Source organism: Poecilia formosa, unplaced genomic scaffold (genome assembly GCF_000485575.1).
Source record: "Poecilia formosa unplaced genomic scaffold, Poecilia_formosa-5.1.2 Scaffold14, whole genome shotgun sequence".
NCBI lineage: Eukaryota > Metazoa > Chordata > Actinopteri > Cyprinodontiformes > Poeciliidae > Poecilia > Poecilia formosa.
In genome coordinates, this window is record NW_006799953.1 from 1,105,373 (window position 1) to 1,123,733 (window position 18,361).

Genomic DNA, 18,361 nt, shown 5'->3' on the forward strand with positions numbered 1-18,361 from the left:
CACATGAAAAAGTTTAGTATAGTTTAACGTGTGTCTTACAATACATTGAAATGTACAATGGGGGGTTTTATCTACATTCTGTGTGCCTTTTAAAGCATATCAATGTATATAACATGATGAGCAGTTATGGTAAAAGCCAGATATTTTTTTGATAAGTCACTAATAGAACTTGCCATTGTTACTATCATGTATTAATCTACTCCCCCCCATTTTATGTCAATACGTTTCCAAACAGGAAATAGAAAATGAATTGGAAATAATCAGTTGAAGTACAACAAAACTCCGTATTTCACTACGTCTTCATTCACCCGCAGTTAAGTCTATTTTTAGTTAAAAGAAATGCAAACACTGGGTTGTTTCTTTAAGGTGACCTCCCAAACTCATGGTTTTGATTATATTGACTCACATAAATGGTCTTTATTGAGGTAATTACAATTTCTATATGATAAGTGAGGTAATACGTACGTTGACTTTTCTAGTAAAACTGCTCCGCCCACCATTAGTGGTCACGTGACTGGCCGTCGCCCAGGTTGTCTCGAAAGCATCCTGGTTAGCAGTTTACTGGCTGTGGCAAGGAAAATAAAGTAAAACATACTTTTCCTGACTATGGATAAATTATGTATCTAATTGGTGCGAAAGGAAAGAAGACGGGGAGCTACTGCGGTGCTTTCCGACACGGACTGACTGCTCTTACCTGAACAGGCCAGTTGAAAAGGCTAGCAAACACTTAGCTTAGCTAATCGTTCAAACTTTGACGGACAGCTAGCTACTAAAGCTGTTTTACATCTGTACAGCTTCTACCGCATCTGGGTGGGAACCCGTCCTTCTTGTTGGAGATATGCTAACAAAAATGTTGGGAACGGGGGGCTCCCTAGCCAGATAGTTAATTTAAAACTAAGGTTTGCGTTATTACAAAGTAACTATTAGCTACCTTTTGAATAATAACTAGTGTTGCACAGCTAATGCTAACAACAGTGCGTTAAATTAAAAGTAGCACAGACGTATTCAGTGACAGAAATTGAAAGCAGCGCTGTTGTTTCCTCTAAATGTTGGTGAAGATTAGGCAGCCGTAACAAAGCTTGAAGAACCGCAGAAGCAACACGTCCTTGTTTTTCCCCCCCGGATTTCGGCCAATCACATGAGTAAAAAACAATGCTAAACACCAGGATGTCAAACGCATGGGGATTAACCTCAACCCAGCTGCATTGCCTCGAAAATACAGTTGTCCTGTCATTTCGATAATCCCTGCGTTCCTCGCAATGCATCAACAATAGAGCTTCTTCTTCTTTTTTTTTTTTTTTTTTTTTACTTACCGAGCCTGTAGCGCAGTCAGTTAGCATCTGGGTTTATTAAATCAGTTCATACAGACTGTTTTCCCCGTTAAAATTATGTCTGGGGACACATCTGACAGCAGTGATGACTCCGATGGGAAATCTAATGAGAAGGCCTGTACTGTCAAGCATCAAATCACCAATGGTAAGTCAGATTTACGTACATTGTTTGAGAAATGGACCAACACTGTTCACACAATTTTTCTTAAAATGAAGAAACCCCGGTGAACGAAGTGTCGCTTAAGCTAAAATCAACACTGGTAATAAGACAATTATGAAGCAGGTGTAGGCGATATGGACTTATTATCGTGATATTTTGTTGGACTATTGTGATAACGATAAAAACTGTTCTTTTTAAAGCCCAATAAACACAAACAGTTCTTGAAAAACATTCACATTTGTAATGTGCTTCTCAAAGACACCTGTCACATAAAGAAGTGATTTGTAAAACTAAACTGCTCTAAGTAACTATTATGAAGTAAAATAAATGGATATTAAACAAAGAAAAATTGTACTGCGATTAAATGTTGTTACCTTGGAATAAAATGATTATTAGAAGGCACTAAATTGTAGTAAGCGTCTCTATTTTGCTTCCCTTAATGCACAGTGAGTACATTTAAATAAATTTAATGTGCAGTGATTGTTACATTAGTTCCAGCAATAAAGCAGTAAATTACAGAACAAGAATTTACACTCAGTCTATTTTATCAGGATTTTATTTGACATGTCAAATAAAATAAGTCCAACATTATTGTGAAGTGGAATGAAAATGATAAATGTGCTTCCAAATGTTAATAAAAATTTGAAAAGATTAGAATTTTTTTTCTTTTCTTCCTGTTGGTAAAGGTGTTAAATCAGCCACTGGATGAAGAACATAGGTGAACATAGGTTTTTAAGTCTTTACACAGATTCTCAGGTGAATTTAGATCTGGACTTTGCATAGGTTTCCTTAGATGACACTTGAAAGCTATTTATTACGCTGGATTTTATTCAGAGTTTATGCAATACCTCTAAATACAAATGCAGAGCACACTTTTCAGATTTATTTTTTAAATCATATGTCCTGTTTTTTTCCACTTCACAGTTAGGCACTTTCACATAACCTCAGTGAGATGTAATATTCTACTTGAAAAGCACTGCATGTAAATTAAATGAGCCCTAGAAAAAAAATCTATCTTATTTTCAAGTTTTTTTTAATGTATGTGTGTGTTGTGTTGTCGGTACTATTTAGTTTGTACTCCAAAGATAATATGCATGTATCACAGAGGGGTGGGCATTTATTGCATTGTTTATCATTTATTGTAAAAAAAAAAATCTTTTCATGATAATTGTTTATCGATCATCTCAATATACGCACTTTAATTATTGATGCTAGAGACAATAACTAAACTGACTGAAATCTGTTTTGTTTATTTTGTTTTTTACAATTTTCGTCACTGGTTACTCCACAAGAGAATCAATAAATATCAGTACATTTAAAAATGCATTTAATGGCAGTTTAGTGACATGAATGACACTTGTAGTGGGAACGGTTTTCAGGAACAGGATTCGTGTTTCAACACCACAAACACGCAGTCACAGCCTCACAGTCACTGAAATAAGAAGTAATAAGCTGTATTTTTATCAAAATTTTTATCGACATCTCAGTAGTACCACAAAATATCTTGATAAGTCTACAATGCCCACTCCTTATATCACAGTATTAAACTGGACAGTAGACGCACAAAAATCTGGCTACTCTCTGATCTAATCATAAAATAATCAGTCGACATGTTTTTTTAATAGATATCCTAATTATTGAATTGCAGTGCTACTGTTTTAAGAACAAAGTGATGCATAAATTGTTTTACACTCTCAGATTTGCTAAAAACTGTATTCACCTTTTTATAATACATTTAAAAGACTTTTTTTTTTTTTTTTGCTTTCTCCTAGCTAACCTCACAGGTCACACTGAAAGGGTTGGCATGGAGAACTTTGAGCTTCTCAAGGTTTTGGGCACCGGAGGTAAGCTTCTGAAGCATCGTCTTCGCTCAAATCAGACCTAAATAGGGATGTTTGTTAAACACTAGATAAGACACAACGCAAAAGTCTCATTTTGACCAGCAAGGTCAGTTTTGGTAAGCTAAAGGTTGTTTTGCAGCCACAGGATCTCTTATGTAGAGTTTTTCAGAGTTTAGTGGGACTATATCTGTCCAAACTAGATCATGCAACAAGATAATGATCACAAAATAGAAGTAAAAATAACTGATCCATTTTAATCTTCTTTTTTTTATTAAATAATTGTTTTGTCCATCAGCATACTTTTTGTTTTAACACGTAAAGTTGTCAAATTACAGGAAAGACATGACTGGGATGTTTTCATCACAATCTAATCTTACTCTGAAGTTGTGCTAGAAAAATTTTTAACCAACTTTAAAAAACGAAAAAAAAAAAGGAAAAAAAAAATAATTCAACATTATCTAGGAGATACAGCCCTAACATATTTCTTTTTCTAAGAAGTATGTGGTTAAGATAGCAGTAAAAATAGCTTAATGTTAAATTATCAGACCAAATTGTGCTAGCTGGATCTTATTACTGACTTCTGATGCAGTGTCTATAAAAAAACTTAATTAATTTTGTTGTACTTAAAGGATTTTGCATATGTTTAGCTGATCATATCTGCCTCTGGAGCATTTTGTTCCCACTTTGTAAACTGTCCATTTAAAGCTGTTTTTTTTGCTGTTGTTTTTTTTCCTCAAATGTATGTACCTATATGATTACCAACAACTTTTACCTATGAGGAGGACATCTCTCCTTGTTTTTTATTCCGTAAATCTCCTGTTATGTTTAATTAAAACTAAAGGATCTAATCAGGAGTCGGATCCCCAATCAATGTGAAATAAAATCTGCAGGAAATAAACTATAAACTGTGAGATTTGAGCATTTTTGACAACTATATATCTCCAAAAATGATAAAACCATTAAGGTTCACCACTTTTTTTTTGTTTTTGCAAGCTGAAATTTGAATATCTATGAATTTTGTGTTTTTCTAGCTTATGGAAAGGTGTTTTTGGTTCGGAAGAACACCGGCCACGATGAGGGCCAGCTGTATGCAATGAAGGTAAAATTACACGCATGATATAAAAAGTTTATGCTTAACTCGTTTTCTTTTAACACGTTACAAAAGTATAGAACTTCCCCACATTTTTGAATGTTACAATTACCGTATTTTCCAGACTAGAAGACGCATAAAAAATGCGACATGAAGAAGAACAAACGCGTATGTCACTCTGGACTGTAAGCTTTCAGGATCAGCTGGAAAATACGGTGTAGGAGTCAATGGTATTTTGGTAATAGAACCAACAAAAATTAGTGCATAAAAGTGAAGTTAAGCATGAAATATTTTTGCATATTTAAAAAAAACAACCTCAAAAGTGCGGTGTTAAGAAGAAATGCTGTTTGCAGTTCTCCACAAGCGAACTGGATGAAGGTACTTTGGGTAAATGAGGCCAGAATTGGGAAAAGTTTTTGGCCAACATGCAAATCCTATGTGTCGTTAAAACACTTCACAATACCCCTTCATTTGATGAGGGCAGCATCATGCAGTGAGGAAGCTTTTCTTCAGCTGGAATAGGAAAACTGATCAGATTTGATAAGCAGATGAGTAATTAGAGAAAACCTGTTAGAGGTTTCGAAAGACCTGAGACAGCAGGAGAGGTTCACCTTACAGTAGAGAGAGCAACAACAATGTTAATCACACAGCAAGAGCTGCAGTAGAAGAGTTCATCAAAACGTATTCATGTGTCTTGTGCTTCTGTTACTTGTCTCAGGTTTTAAAGAAAGCAGCGATCGTTCAGAAAGCGAAGACGACGGAACACACTCGCACCGAGCGCCAGGTGCTGGAGCACATCCGCCAGTCTCCCTTCCTGGTCACCCTTCACTACGCCTTTCAAACTCAGAGCAAGCTGCACCTCATCCTGGGTGAGACCATCGAAGATCAGCCGTCAAACACACTGAACAGATTCGTCTTCCTGTCTGAATCTCTGTTTTTATTTATTTATTTTTTTCCCAGTGTGTTTATTTCTTTGCATGTTCTTTTCAAGCCCCCTCTTTATTTGTTCTTGTGTGCGACTACAGACTATGTGAGCGGCGGCGAAATGTTTACTCACCTGTACCAGCGGGATCACTTTTCCGAAGAAGCGGTGCGGATTTATATCGGGGAAATAATTCTCGCTCTGGAGCATCTGCACAAGGTGAGTGTGGGTGACTTCAACGCCTGAACGGAGCCAGTCTTTATTTCTCTCCACCACATTCGAAAGTTGGTGAAATGCATACATTCACTCTCTATTCCTCATTGGTTTTTATATCTTTCTCTGTATCTTTAACTTTGATTTACATCCGCAGTTGTTGAACTCACAACACAAGTGACCGAACGGAACTTGCTTGAACTACAACCTTTTTTTTTTCTGCAGCTGTTGACTTTATTCTTCAAGGAGAGAAGCCTGCTTTGGTGTTCATTGTGTGAAACACACTCTGGCTCGAGGAAGTGATTACCTAATAGTGTTACGCAACTCCCGTAGCTGTTAGTTGTGCTCATATCCCAGGGAGGCAGCTGCAGTGTTGAACTTAGTCACCATCTTGCATGTTGTTTTGATAACTGATAGTTAAATGTTGGGGAGAAGCCGGAAGTCGGATTTCTTTTTAAAAGCATTCCTCAGCTTATCGCTGCTGGTTTTTGTGGCGTAGCATTGGGTGACTTCTATTGTTTTCTTTTAAAGTGTAGCTTTCAAGGAGGTGAAGTCAATCTTTAGGGTTTGATGAAACTGTTAAAAGCTGCAAGAGAAACAAATTAGATCTGCCTCTCATTTTTCTCCCCACTGCTAATTCCCTCGTTGAAGAGCTAATTCAACAAGAAAATTAGCTCTTCTCTTGTTGACATACAAGGGAAGAGCTAATTCATGCTAATCAGAAAAAAGACGATTCCAATAGCAAAATAAAGCAATTTACCATCCCACAAGCACACTCTATAATATCTGTTATAAGCTGAAGAAAGTCGTCACAGCAAGCTAAGATTAACTGTCTAATCTGTGTTGCTTCCAGTATTTCTGCTCTGCTAATGTGTCGATTTGCCTGTGACATAACAGTAGACGCAAAGCACAAGCCGGTATTAAAATCCATTGTTTTCATAACCTTGAGTAGGAATACCAAAGGTGCTACGCTATTTTCTCTCAAATTGAAAGCAACAGGTCAGTACCGCGTTGGATCCGTCTATCATCCATACCCGGCTGACCGCGTAAAGGTCGCCAGTCCATCACGTAGCAATTTAGAGAGACCAATTAACTGAACAGTCGTGTTTCTGAGGCGTGGGAGGAAGCCAGCGTGAACTCGGACAGGCACAGGTGGAACAGGCAGAATGATGCAAACCTGGGAGTTTCTTGCTGCTAGGCAACAGCACCAACTACCGTGCCACATATTTAGATTTTGATGACCTTAGGCGAAGTATGTACTGTATTTTCTGGACTATAGAGCGCACCTTATTATAAGCCGCACCTGCAAATTAAAAAAATAAAAGAGAAGAAAAAACTGGAAACGTACCTATATAAGCCGCACCAGGCTATGAGCAGCCATGCATCTCCAACACCGAACCACAGACTCGTTCACGCCGAGCTTACCTGCAGCAGCTCTATGTACTGCCAGATCGATAGCCTTCAACTTTAAAGCTGCGTCATATGAGTTTGAAAACATTTCTCTGTCATACCTGCTGCTAGCATGTGCTTGTTCTAAATGAAAATCAGCACTTTCTTCTTTGCTTTCCAATGTTGACTTCCAATGATTCACTTCCTGCTATAGAGCCCCCTGGTGGCTGAAGAAAAATCCACAGAAAAGCCACACCGGTCTACAAGCCACATGGTTCAAAGCGAGGGAAAAAAAAGAACCGCCTAAAAGCCGAAAAATACAGTACTTAAAAAGTAACTACTTTTAAGAAAGAAAAATCCCATTTGGGGCAGGATGGCTAAACGCTCGTGGAATGTGGAAAATGACACTGAGATTTAAAACTACATTGGTTGCTTAGAATAAGGGCTGACATCTTCCAAAAACATGTTTATGTCAACTTGATTGTTTATTTGGAAATATGACAAAGCATTGTGCATGTAATGTATTGTGCATTGAATGTAAAAATAGTACCAAGCAGTTTTTGTCACATGCTCTGATGCCCAAATAGCAACCCTCCACTTGCGTTCAGCTAATAAACAACTACGGAGGGTAATCATTCTCATCCTCATTTGTAGTCATAAACATGAGAGTTTACGATGACTCTGTAAATGCCAACGCTTTGACTGCTCCTCTGGGACTCTGTGCCATTTGTTTACGTTGGTACGCATCAATAAATCCAGAAGGTAATTAATTAAAATTCAGCCCGAACATTAAACAGAAACATTTCCCCTACAACATCCCGTCACAGAACCAAAATTACAACCAGTGCAAATCCTTTCCAGTGACTGCTGTTGTACCTTCTTTGTGGCTAGCTGATCTTTCTGGGGAACATCAGCTGCATGTTCAGTTATTTCAGTATCCATTTTTTTTTTATTTCTGTTCCTTTTTTTTTTTTGTTCAGCAAATGTCAAAATTGTGTCATACAGTCAAAAAAAAAGGCAGATGTCCTTTCACAAGAATGATGTGTGAAATCCAAAAAGCTGTTTTTCACAACGGTTGACTTTGTCTTTCTCATAAGTGTGAAGACACAATTATGAGAAATCTTTAGGGCAACAGGTGAGGGAGGGACGTAGGGGCGAATATTATCAAAATCGTTATTGCAAATGTGAAAAATGTCACAGAAATTGTTGTTGAGATTGTTGCTTTTACCTTTTTCTCCCCCCAGTAAATAAAACTGACTCTTACTTTGTTGAGTTTAGAAAACAGGCTGTTTATGGACTAGCAATGCCATTTTCTCACCTCTACGTACTAAACATTTTTTATTTGCATATGTTATTTTTACTCATTTAACATAAATGTATCTCAGTGCCTTTTTTCCCCCCTGTGGTTTTGTGCAGCTTGGCATCGTGTACCGAGACATCAAGCTGGAGAACATCCTTCTAGACAGCGACGGCCACGTGGTGTTGACCGACTTTGGGCTCAGCAAAGAGTTTCTGGAAGAAGACGTGCGTAACCCAAACCTACGGGTGCAACTTACTGTCCTCTTCGTGTGTGAAGTAAATCCCTTTTTTGTCTTCGTCTTGTTGCAGAAGGGAAGGACTTACTCTTTCTGTGGTACCATCGAGTACATGGCTCCAGAAATCATCCGGGGGAAGACGGGCCATGGCAAGGTGACCTCTTGACTGCATCATACAAGAGCAGTGTCTGTATATTTTTCCAGGCATTGGATGATATGGTTAAGCAGTAAATCAATTAATCGCATGATAAATTGAAGGGAGTGCGATAATTTCCATCTGGACAAGAGTCGTCCAGACTTTAATATAGTTGAAAATCCTCCCTTTTGGGAAACGCTGTTTTTTGTTTTTTTGTTTTTTTTAGACACCCAGAAGTTAGTTTGCACTACCTGCCACTTTTGCCTGTTATCCCTGTCTAAGCTGATTGGTTATTATGTTTTGGTTACAGAGACTTCATAATCCATTTTAGTTATTGTCGTTTCAGTTGTTTTCTTTGCTTATTTTGGATATTTAACAGGTTTTCCAGTTCCAATGTTAAACGGAGAGCGTATTGTTATTGGTGGAAAATTATCTCAAAATGTCAATATTATCATTTACCACCATCATTTACTGGGAGAACTCATCGTCCACTAAAATGTGTTATTATCATAGGGCTAGATGTGATCACATTTTCCAGATTGTTGGTTTTGAAGAAGCGCTCCTTCTGCAGCAGCCCCAGTTCGGTTCCAGTCTGGGCCTTTCCATGCTCGTCTTTAAGCTTGCTTTCTCCCTCTGCTGCTCTGAAGTCTGTAGATTGGTGGAGTCTGGGGATCCTGATGTTCGAGCTGCTGACGGGAGCTTCTCCTTTCACCTTGGAGGGAGAAAGGAACTCCCAGAGTGAGGTGTCGAAGTAAGCACTGCTCCTCAATGATCACTCACGGATTAAATCGCCTTATTTCAACCTGAAGTCACCCCAATTGTTTCTGTAACAAAAGGTTTGGTGTAGAGCAGGTTGGAAAATTGTGCTGTTTCTTGTTTCTGAGGACAACAGAGTAGGAATCTAGGAAGGCGACATTTTCAAACCCGTTTACCTTTTTCCTGTCAGACGTATCCTGCGCTGCGATCCACCGTTCCCCTCCATGATTGGACCGGTTGCTAAGGACCTGCTGAGGAAGTTATTGGTGAAGGATCCACACAAGAGACTTGGCTCTGGGCCCAGAGGAGCTGAGGATATCAAAGCTCATCCCTTCTTCAAGGTCCTTCCCTCCTGCTTGCCCATCTTTCCTACATTCCCTCATTTTTCTTCCCATCCATCCAGTTTGTATTATAAGCCTTACTTCTGTGTTACTGCTGTGAATTGATTGTGAACTTTTGTAGACTTGAGAAATGATCTAGAAGGTCTGAGGATTTTCTCGTGAAGCATGTCGTTGCTCACTGCTCCCTCACAGGGACTGAACTGGTCCGACTTAGCACAGAAGAAGGTACCGAGTCCATTCAAACCGGAGCTGAAAAGTGAACTCGACGTGGGCAACTTTGCCGAAGAGTTCACCGGAATGGACCCCGTCTACTCCCCGGCGAGCACGCCCCCCAGCACAGACCGCCTTTTCCAGGTCAGCCCTCATCTTCAGCTGCCGTCTGAAAAGTTAGACAACACTCTGCCAGATGCAGTCGTGTCTCTGACACCTAACTCTTCTTCTCTGTTTTTAGGGCTACTCGTTTATTGCTCCTTCCATTTTGTTCAACAAGAACGCCGTGATGGGAGACTTTGTCGAATGTCAGATTGGAGCGGAGCGCCCGGCTTCTGCTTCTGTCCAGCAAAGTGCAATGCTAAAGGTACGGCTGGAGGCTGAGCCGGGGCGACGTTTGGAAATGGTTGAAGCAGAAGTAGGTGTTGCCTTCTGCAAAAGAGAAAGATGCTTTATCAGGAAATCAGTCGCAGTGGAAAATATTTATTCTAATTTAACTATTTAACCACAAAAAGAAAAACCTCTCATAAGGCAGTTTGGCAGGCTGATTTCTTACCTTCATGTTTAAAAATAAAATATCAAAGTTATAGAAATTAGGGAAATATTATAGATGAACTAAAGCCGGCTGCACAAAAGTTAAGAGGCTTCCCAGTCGTTATGTTTGATGTAATGTAAATAATAAAGTTTTATTTATTATTGAGAAGGGTATTAATAATTTTCAACATGTATTTTTTTTACATAGAGCTTAACTAGACATTTCTTTTAAACTTGAAGTTGGCACTGCTTTTTCACTATTTCCTTTCAGAAACAAACTTATTGTCTGAATAATAGCTGCGTAATAGCTGTGTAACTTCTATAAACATTTGTTTCTACATAATTCATAAAACTTGTTACTACTTCCCAGAAATGCACCCCTCCCAGTCAGAAGCAACCAATCAGAGCCAGGAGGAGGGTCTTAGAGCTGTCAATCATGCTCTGTACGCGCACAGATTATCGCTCTTATTATACAGTCAGGAAAGAGTGACAGTCTTGACAAATATGTGAAAAATATAATGTTTACAAAGGCTGCAAACTGCAGGTTTAAGCTTTTATCTGTAAATAATGAATAACCTGTGACAACACACTTTCTTGCGTCGTGATCACTGGACACCAACAGCTTGTCCTCTTCACGAATGTTTGCTCAGGAATCCCAGTTCTTCCAGCACTATGAGCTGGATCTCCATGGTCCTCCACTGGGCGAGGGGAGTTTCTCAGTGTGCAGGAAATGCAGACACAAGCAGAACGGCCACGAGCACGCCGTCAAGATCGTCAGCCGCAGGTGAGAGGGCAGGCCGCGCCCTTAGTGTGATACTGTTTGAGAAGTGTTCATCTGTCCTTCAGGGATCGGTTTTCATGTTTTACGTGTAAGCACTTTTCATACTGGTCTTGTTTTCCTGTTTGTCAGAATGGAAGCGAACACTCAGAGGGAGATTGCTGCCCTGAGGCAGTGTGAGGCTCACCCCAACATCGTCAAGCTGTACGACGTCTTCACCGATCAGGTACAGGAACCGCCGCGTCGACATCTGATGAACAGACAAAACATCAAACGGGACATGCATAAAAAAAAAAAAACTTTATCTGTAAAAACCCACTGCCAGCTGAGAAAATAAAACAATATGCCATTTTAAATTCAGAGTTCCTACAAAGTCTGGAATTTAATAATCTTACAAATTTAGATAAGGATAGAAAAAAACTAGAGTATAAAAACAGTTTCCATTCTTTATCTCTGTAAAAGTGTCTTCATCCAAGGAAGTTAGATGTAACTTAAAATTTACGCCTGTTTTGAGGAAAGTAGACGCGATTATTTCAGCAGGAGTCAACAGAACGTCTTTGGTGCGAGAGAAACAAAACATGTAATGGAACAAAAGTGCTTTGTTAGTTATAGGTGCTTGGATTTCACTGCAGAAAAGGTTAAATAGTAATGTGATGTTTCTTTTGGTCACTGACGTATAAATACAATAAATTCTTTTGGGACCACAGACTTTTTGTTTTCACATTCATCTATTTATGGACACAAACACCAAGCTGTCAGAAGATAAATACACACTTTATCATATTTCCACGTAAGTCTAGGAAACCTAACAAAATGCATCAGTTTTCTTAGTTTGAATATTTTCTTGTTGCCAAATGCCTTAGATGTTGCATTCACTCCCTTTTAAACTGCAGCGTCTTTGTTTCCCCACAAGAGGGCGTGAGTGTTTTCGATGATGAATCTATCCGCCAACATCTTCCTGACTGTTTCTGTTTTTACTGGTTTGATTTTAAAGCCTATTTCTACAATTCTACAAATGTAGAAATGTCAGCAGTAAACGTTTGTATTTGGATTTTAAAAAAAAAAAAAAAACAGTCTTAAGAGAGTTTAGGACTCTAGGAATCAAAGTGTAGAAGTTTGTCAGGAAAAATGTTATGAAAACTTTGCAGGGTAGAACTTTATGACACTAACAGTAAAACTGCTGAGCCTCCTCTTTACTTTTTCCTTCATCATACGTCACACTGCCTACCTTAAAGGGACAGCGCCATGAAAATGTATTTGCCTCTTAGATTTGATCACTTTTCTTTTCAGCATTTCTTCATTTCAGGCACTTTCTACTGTTTCCAACCCTGGATGCTGCATATTTTTACTGCGCAACATTTCAATTAGATTTCATATCCTTCTTTTGGCTTCCTAAGATGTCTTAAATCCTAACTAGAAATTACAAATAAATTGTATCAATAATTAATGTCTTTTTCAGCAAGAAGGTGGTAGATTTGCTTTCCCAGAACTGTGGCTTTCTACTTTGGTTTTATTTTGAAAGAATTGGGGACAAAAACAATACCAACCTCAGTTAAATATTATGTGTGCAGTTTACGCTACATGATAATCAGCTGGATTGTACAACAAAATGACTCATTAGTTTTTTTCCCTGGTACATCTTCTGCTCTGTCAGTATCACACGTATTTAGTGATGGAGCTCCTGAGAGGCGGGGAGTTACTGGAGAGGATCAAGAAGAAGAAGCTGTTTGGGGAGGCAGAGGCCAGTCAGCTGCTGCAGAGCCTGGTCTCAGCTGTCAGCTTCATGCACGACGCTGGAGTGGTGCACAGAGACCTTAAACCTGAGGTGGGTTTTTTATTTTTTTTTGTTTTTATTTGTTTTGTTGATTTATTTCAATCATTCTAGCACAGGGTGTCTGCGCAACCTTAAAAATCCTTAAATTCATTACAGACAAAACCTGCCTTGGCCTTTAATACGTTAATCCCAAGTCTTAAATTTTTGTCTCGGCCTGGACTATTTTGCGTCCATGTTTTTATTTTTTCTTGTGGGACTTTTCTGTCACGCTAAGGCTTGAGTCACGCTCAGACATCTTCATTGCATTCTGTGACTCTGGTCTGCTGAGGCTACAGCTAACCAGCTGCTAATATACCTCGGTAGCTAGCTAGCTAGCTAGTAAATTTATCGCGGGCTCACTTATGTTGCCAACCGTACGATGTTCAATCTGTGCTAAAGGTTGGCAGTACGGGGTGAACACTGTAGAGAACCATGTCTGAGCCGTGCAGAGTGACTGATGAGAACTACAAGCATGTCGCCGGTTTGATCCCCTGGTGTGGCTGACGCTCCCCAGAAAACGGTCAGCACTGCTGCGACTAGCACTGATAGAAGAGCCTCATTTTGGTGTGATACAAACTCTGAGGTCGGAGGGTTAGTGGTTTTTAAGCATGGTGGTCAAACATCTGAAGAGTTTTATTTTGACCAAGTTGTTAGTACAAAGGGAGCGACGGAGAAGGAGCAGAAAAGGAAAACCAAAACAGAACCGAGCGGTATTCTGACACAGATGAAAAAAATGTGATGACAAAACAACACAGTAATTGATCTGCAGGTGATCTCACTAGATTTACAATTTTTTTCCTCGATAGTTTTACACTGTTGTGTCTTTACACAATTATAAAATATGCTATTGTCTTTTGTACATTTCTGTATTGACGCTGGTCTTAATTTTCATTGAAAATGGTCTGAAAAAGGGTCTTAAATTAGTCAGTTGAACCTGCAGGAACCCTGTAGCAGTGTCCTCCCACCAGCAGCGCGCTACACGGGTTGACCTTTCTTGTTGACCTTTCAGAACGTCCTGTTTACCGACGAGGGCGAGGACTCTGTGCTGAAAGTCATCGACTTCGGCTTCGCTCGCCTGTGTCCTGCGGGCAGCGCCCCTCTGCAGACGCCCTGCTTCACGCTGCAGTACGCCGCTCCGGAGCTTTTTGAGAGCGCCGGATACGACAAGTCCTGCGACCTCTGGAGTCTGGGGGTCATCTTGGTAATTGAGCCGGCGCGCCCTGGTTATGTGACATGTGTCGCGGCTAAGTAACGGCAGCAGCGCTAATGAGTCTCCGTGTGCGTCCTGCAGTACACCATGCTGTCGGGCCAGGTGCCGTTTCAGAGCGAGCAGCGCGGGATGACCTCATCGTACGCCGTCGACATCATGCAGAAGATAAAGGAGGGGGATTTCTCGTTGGACGGGGAGGCGTGGAAGGGTGTGTCAGAGGACGCCAAAGAGCTTGTCAAAGGTTTGTGCTGCTAGTGACGCTTGTCCAGTAGTTAGAGAGCATAAATGTCACATAATTGTATCTTTTAAGCCTGTTTTGATGTGTTTGTCTTCAGGACTTCTGACTGTGGATCCAGAGAGACGCCTGAAACTCTCCGATCTGAAGGAGAACAGCTGGCTGCAGGGCGAAGCGTCCATGTCCACCACTCCTCTGTGCACTCCTGATGTGTTGGAGTCCAGCGGGCCAACAGTCCGTACATATGTGAATGCTACATACAAGGTAGCTGCTTTTTATGTTGGGCTGAAATGATTTACTAATTGATTAATCATTAACTGGAGCACGCAGATTAAAAAACAAAACAAACAAAACATTCCAGTTGCTGAAAGAACAACATATTCATAGCAGTAATTATTCCAAAACTGTACAAAAAAAAACATTTTGCATTTATGATGAAAAAACTTTTTTTTCTGTAAATATCTTCTACCCAGAACTTATAAAATGTTAGTTTTCTAATTCTGTTAAAATAAATCAATAAAATCTTCCACTTTTCATCTAATTAATAATCAGCTACTCAAAAAACTGATCAGCTCTACACTGTATTGATGTTAACGGCTGAACTTTTCACAAGTTGTGTTTTTTTTGTGTTTGTTTTTGCTACAAATGATGAAACACACACTAAAAGAATGCTGTTATTGCATTTTAAGCAATAAAATGTTTATTCAAGAAAGGAAATAAATTATTTGCCTTATTCCATGTATTTTTAATACTATATAAAATTAGCTTAAGCAGTTAAAGAACAAAATCTGCAGAATGTACATTTTTTATCCAATTAATTGTCAGAATAATTGCTAGAATAAATTACTAAAATAATGTTGGATTTTACTTTAAGCATATATCATGCCTTAAAAAGTATTTCTACTATTATAATTCTAAACGTTTAAGTGTATTGTGATGATTTTACATGTCAGACCAGGGATCTGCAACCTTTACAGTCCACAGAGTCATTTATATATGAGACAACTTGTCGTTTTGAGGAATATCTACACTAAGAAACTTTTAAAAAGCCACATTTTTATTTCCATACTTAGGTTCTAAATTATGATAAAAATCGACAGAAGACATTTGCAAAAAGAAAATGGATACATTGTTGGCAAGAAATATATCATGGATTCTGAATACCTTTTTTTTTTTTTTTTTGGTACAACAGGCTTTTAACCGTTGCAAGAGAGAAGGCTTTTTCCTGAAAAGCGTCGACAACGCCCCCCTGGCAAAACGACGCAAGCTCAAGATGACGAGCACGGGCGTGGAGACCCGATGGAGCTCCTCCTCTTCCTCGTCCTCCTCCTCCACCTCGTCCTCGGCGTCCAAAGAGCAGAACAAGCAGACTGTGACCCCAAAGCACATCAAGCCCAAATGATGCGGCCGGAGCGACGCTGGAAAAAACAACAACAAAAAAAAACAAAAACAAGAGGCGTATCCTAACACTGAGGACATGGTGTCTGCTGGTGGGGTCAGTGCTAAACAAAACAAAACAAAAAAAAAAAACAAACAAAAACACAAACAAACCCACACTGATGGATAAGAAACACAGGTGCGGTTACGACGACAGTTTTAACGGAAAAATAATCTCGATTCCTCCCGCTGCACTCTACTCAAACCAAACGTGTATTTTGTCGAAAAAAGAAGACGTGCCCTTGAGGATTTGAATTCCTGTTCAGTATTTTTCTTCTCGACACAATCAGTTTATCCTCACTGTGGCGACGAAGCAGCACCTGGTCAGAGGAGGAGGAGGAGGAGGAGGAGGAGGAAAGGGAAAAATCGAGCCATTAATGAGCAGAAGCCATAATTCCAGCGACTCTGTGAGTAAGAAGGCGCGTCCGTTTGCACGCTGCAAGCGAACCGGCCTTTCAATCGTTGATTTTATCTGCAATCAATCAAACCGCTCCTTCACAAGTTCTCCACCACATGATCACAAACGAAATCAACTTTTATCGGTTACGTTCGAGGGGCAAATTTTGAGCCGTTTGCACTATCAGGAGAGAATGTCGACGATCAAATTATCGCAGATGCATAAAACGGCTGCAGGGATTTCGCACAGAGGGATTTATTTTGTGATTTGTGTCGTTTGGATGTTGGGCACTGTGCAGGGTGAGCGTCGGGGCGTAGTGGGAGTCAGTTTTCACACGAGAGGTGCTGCACTTCCAATACACTACCAGCTCCGGGCAGAGCTCTTGTCTCAAATCGCTCAACTCTGGGAGTTTTTTTGATCCACAGAGTTGAATTTTTATTTTTTAAGGGTTCAGGAGTAGCAGCTGTAAAAACACAAAACAAGCTTGTCGAATTGAATCTCATGTTTGCTTCAGTCTAGCATGCGGTTTTCTATATTTTCGTACCCGACTGATAGAAGATGGGATCTCGGAGCGCACACGATGCCTTTGTCTGTCTGCTTTTCCCAGCGCCATAGTGATGCTGAGACCTTGTCGTTTCTCATCTTTTTTCTTTCTTTTTTTTTTTTTTTCCTGATGTGGTTTTAAAACGTCTTTTCGGTGAAAGTAATGTACATACCCATCTTGATTTTTAAACGGAAACTGATCATGTAATGAGTTATGGTTTGACAGCGGTCTCAAAGGTATCTGTTTTTATTGGACTTCTTACACGTTGTCAGTTGAGCAATTAAACACATTTCAGCTTTAACAGTGATTTTTGCTGATATTTATTACATCTTTGATTTTTTTTAATGTTGTGGTTGTGGGTTTATCATGATTTTAGCTCTTGTTGAATTCCAGTCCACCGTGCGTGTGTGTGTGTGTGTGAGAGAGAGTGTGTGTTTTTATGTATCGTACTGAGGGGTGTTTGCGGATCGGTGGTGCTCATATTTCTGTGCCAGATGAAACATTATTGCATCTTTGCTGTCGTTGGTTCCCCACTGATGTTGTTTTTGAATTGAACTGGTTGTTTGTTGATGTTTTTACTCAAGAATTGCTTTTATTGGTGTTGATATTCCTTTGCTGTTGTAGGTGATGTTTCTTTTCGCGCTCTTCTTTTCAGCTTTAGCATTACTATTTTACTGTCAGTGTCCTAACTGGGAATTTATCTTTTGCACCAAGATTTGTATTTTTGTATTTTTTGTTTTTTTGGTTGGTGCAAAAATAAATATTACTTTGAAATATCTGGTTATGATTTTTTTTTGTCTGTTGGATGTTTCAGTGGTATTTATTTGAACTTAAGTGATCAAACTACAGGAAATATGACGGTAAGATGATATTTATATTTATACAATTTGATGGAGGGAAAGGGGTTTTCTGACTTTCTTTTCAGCTAAGGAAAGAAAAAAAATATTTGCTTATATAGATTTTTTTTGTGAATTAAAATGTCTTGATGCATTATTTTGTAAATCACTGGTTGTGTGGCTTCTTCGATGCAACCCAACATGTACAGACCCATTCAATAAATTCAAATCTTATTGAACAGTCTATTTCAGGAACTTTGTGACTAAATGAAACACATTATATAGATTAAATACACGGACGGATGAAATAAAGCCTTTAAATCTGTTAATCATGATTTTTCTGTCTACAGCTAATAAAAACATGTCATTTAAAATTAGAATATTACATGTGACTGATTTAAAAAAAACATTCATACAGACATGTTGCTAACACGTCCTCATCGGAACTAATTTATTGAATATGACTGTATATTGTACCTTTCTTGCTATATATAGTGAACCCCAGTCTGGTAAATTTAAATTTAAAATTATTTTCACTCAACTCGAAGTTTATTTCTGATGATAAATCAGACAGGTGTCCTATAATGAGTCATGCATGTCATGCATTTTCAAAAAGGAAATATTAATATTTGAATTTTTAAAAAATAATCAAC

The 18,361-nt window shown here is 39.1% G+C and overlaps 1 protein-coding gene across 1 annotated transcript; it reads left to right on the top strand.

Moving 5' to 3' along the window:
- Nucleotides 1-493: 493 nt before the first annotated feature.
- rps6ka4 (ribosomal protein S6 kinase, polypeptide 4) lies at nt 494-17,947 on the top strand. The gene is made up of 18 exons (XM_007545852.2): nt 494-1,476; nt 3,264-3,335; nt 4,364-4,431; nt 5,141-5,291; nt 5,448-5,563; nt 8,363-8,470; nt 8,555-8,635; nt 9,265-9,368; nt 9,564-9,714; nt 9,907-10,068; nt 10,166-10,291; nt 11,109-11,242; nt 11,369-11,462; nt 12,891-13,061; nt 14,059-14,250; nt 14,341-14,500; nt 14,595-14,758; nt 15,687-17,947. The coding sequence occupies exons 1-18, from the start codon at nt 1,389-1,391 to the stop codon at nt 15,894-15,896; spliced, it is 2,352 nt and encodes a 783-aa protein (XP_007545914.1). The 5' UTR covers nt 494-1,388; the 3' UTR covers nt 15,897-17,947.
- Nucleotides 17,948-18,361: the final 414 nt, after the last annotated feature.

Bases quoted from the DNA above. Each gene is read 5' to 3' on its own strand.
- rps6ka4 (XM_007545852.2), top strand. From the start codon at position 1,389: ATGTCTGGGGACACATCTGACAGCAGTGATGACTCCGATGGGAAATCT. The intron at 10,292-11,108 runs GTACGGCTGGAG...ATGTTTGCTCAG, and splicing joins AGCAAAGTGCAATGCTAAAG to GAATCCCAGTTCTTCCAGCA. The intron at 14,759-15,686 runs GTAGCTGCTTTT...TTGGTACAACAG, and splicing joins ATGTGAATGCTACATACAAG to GCTTTTAACCGTTGCAAGAG.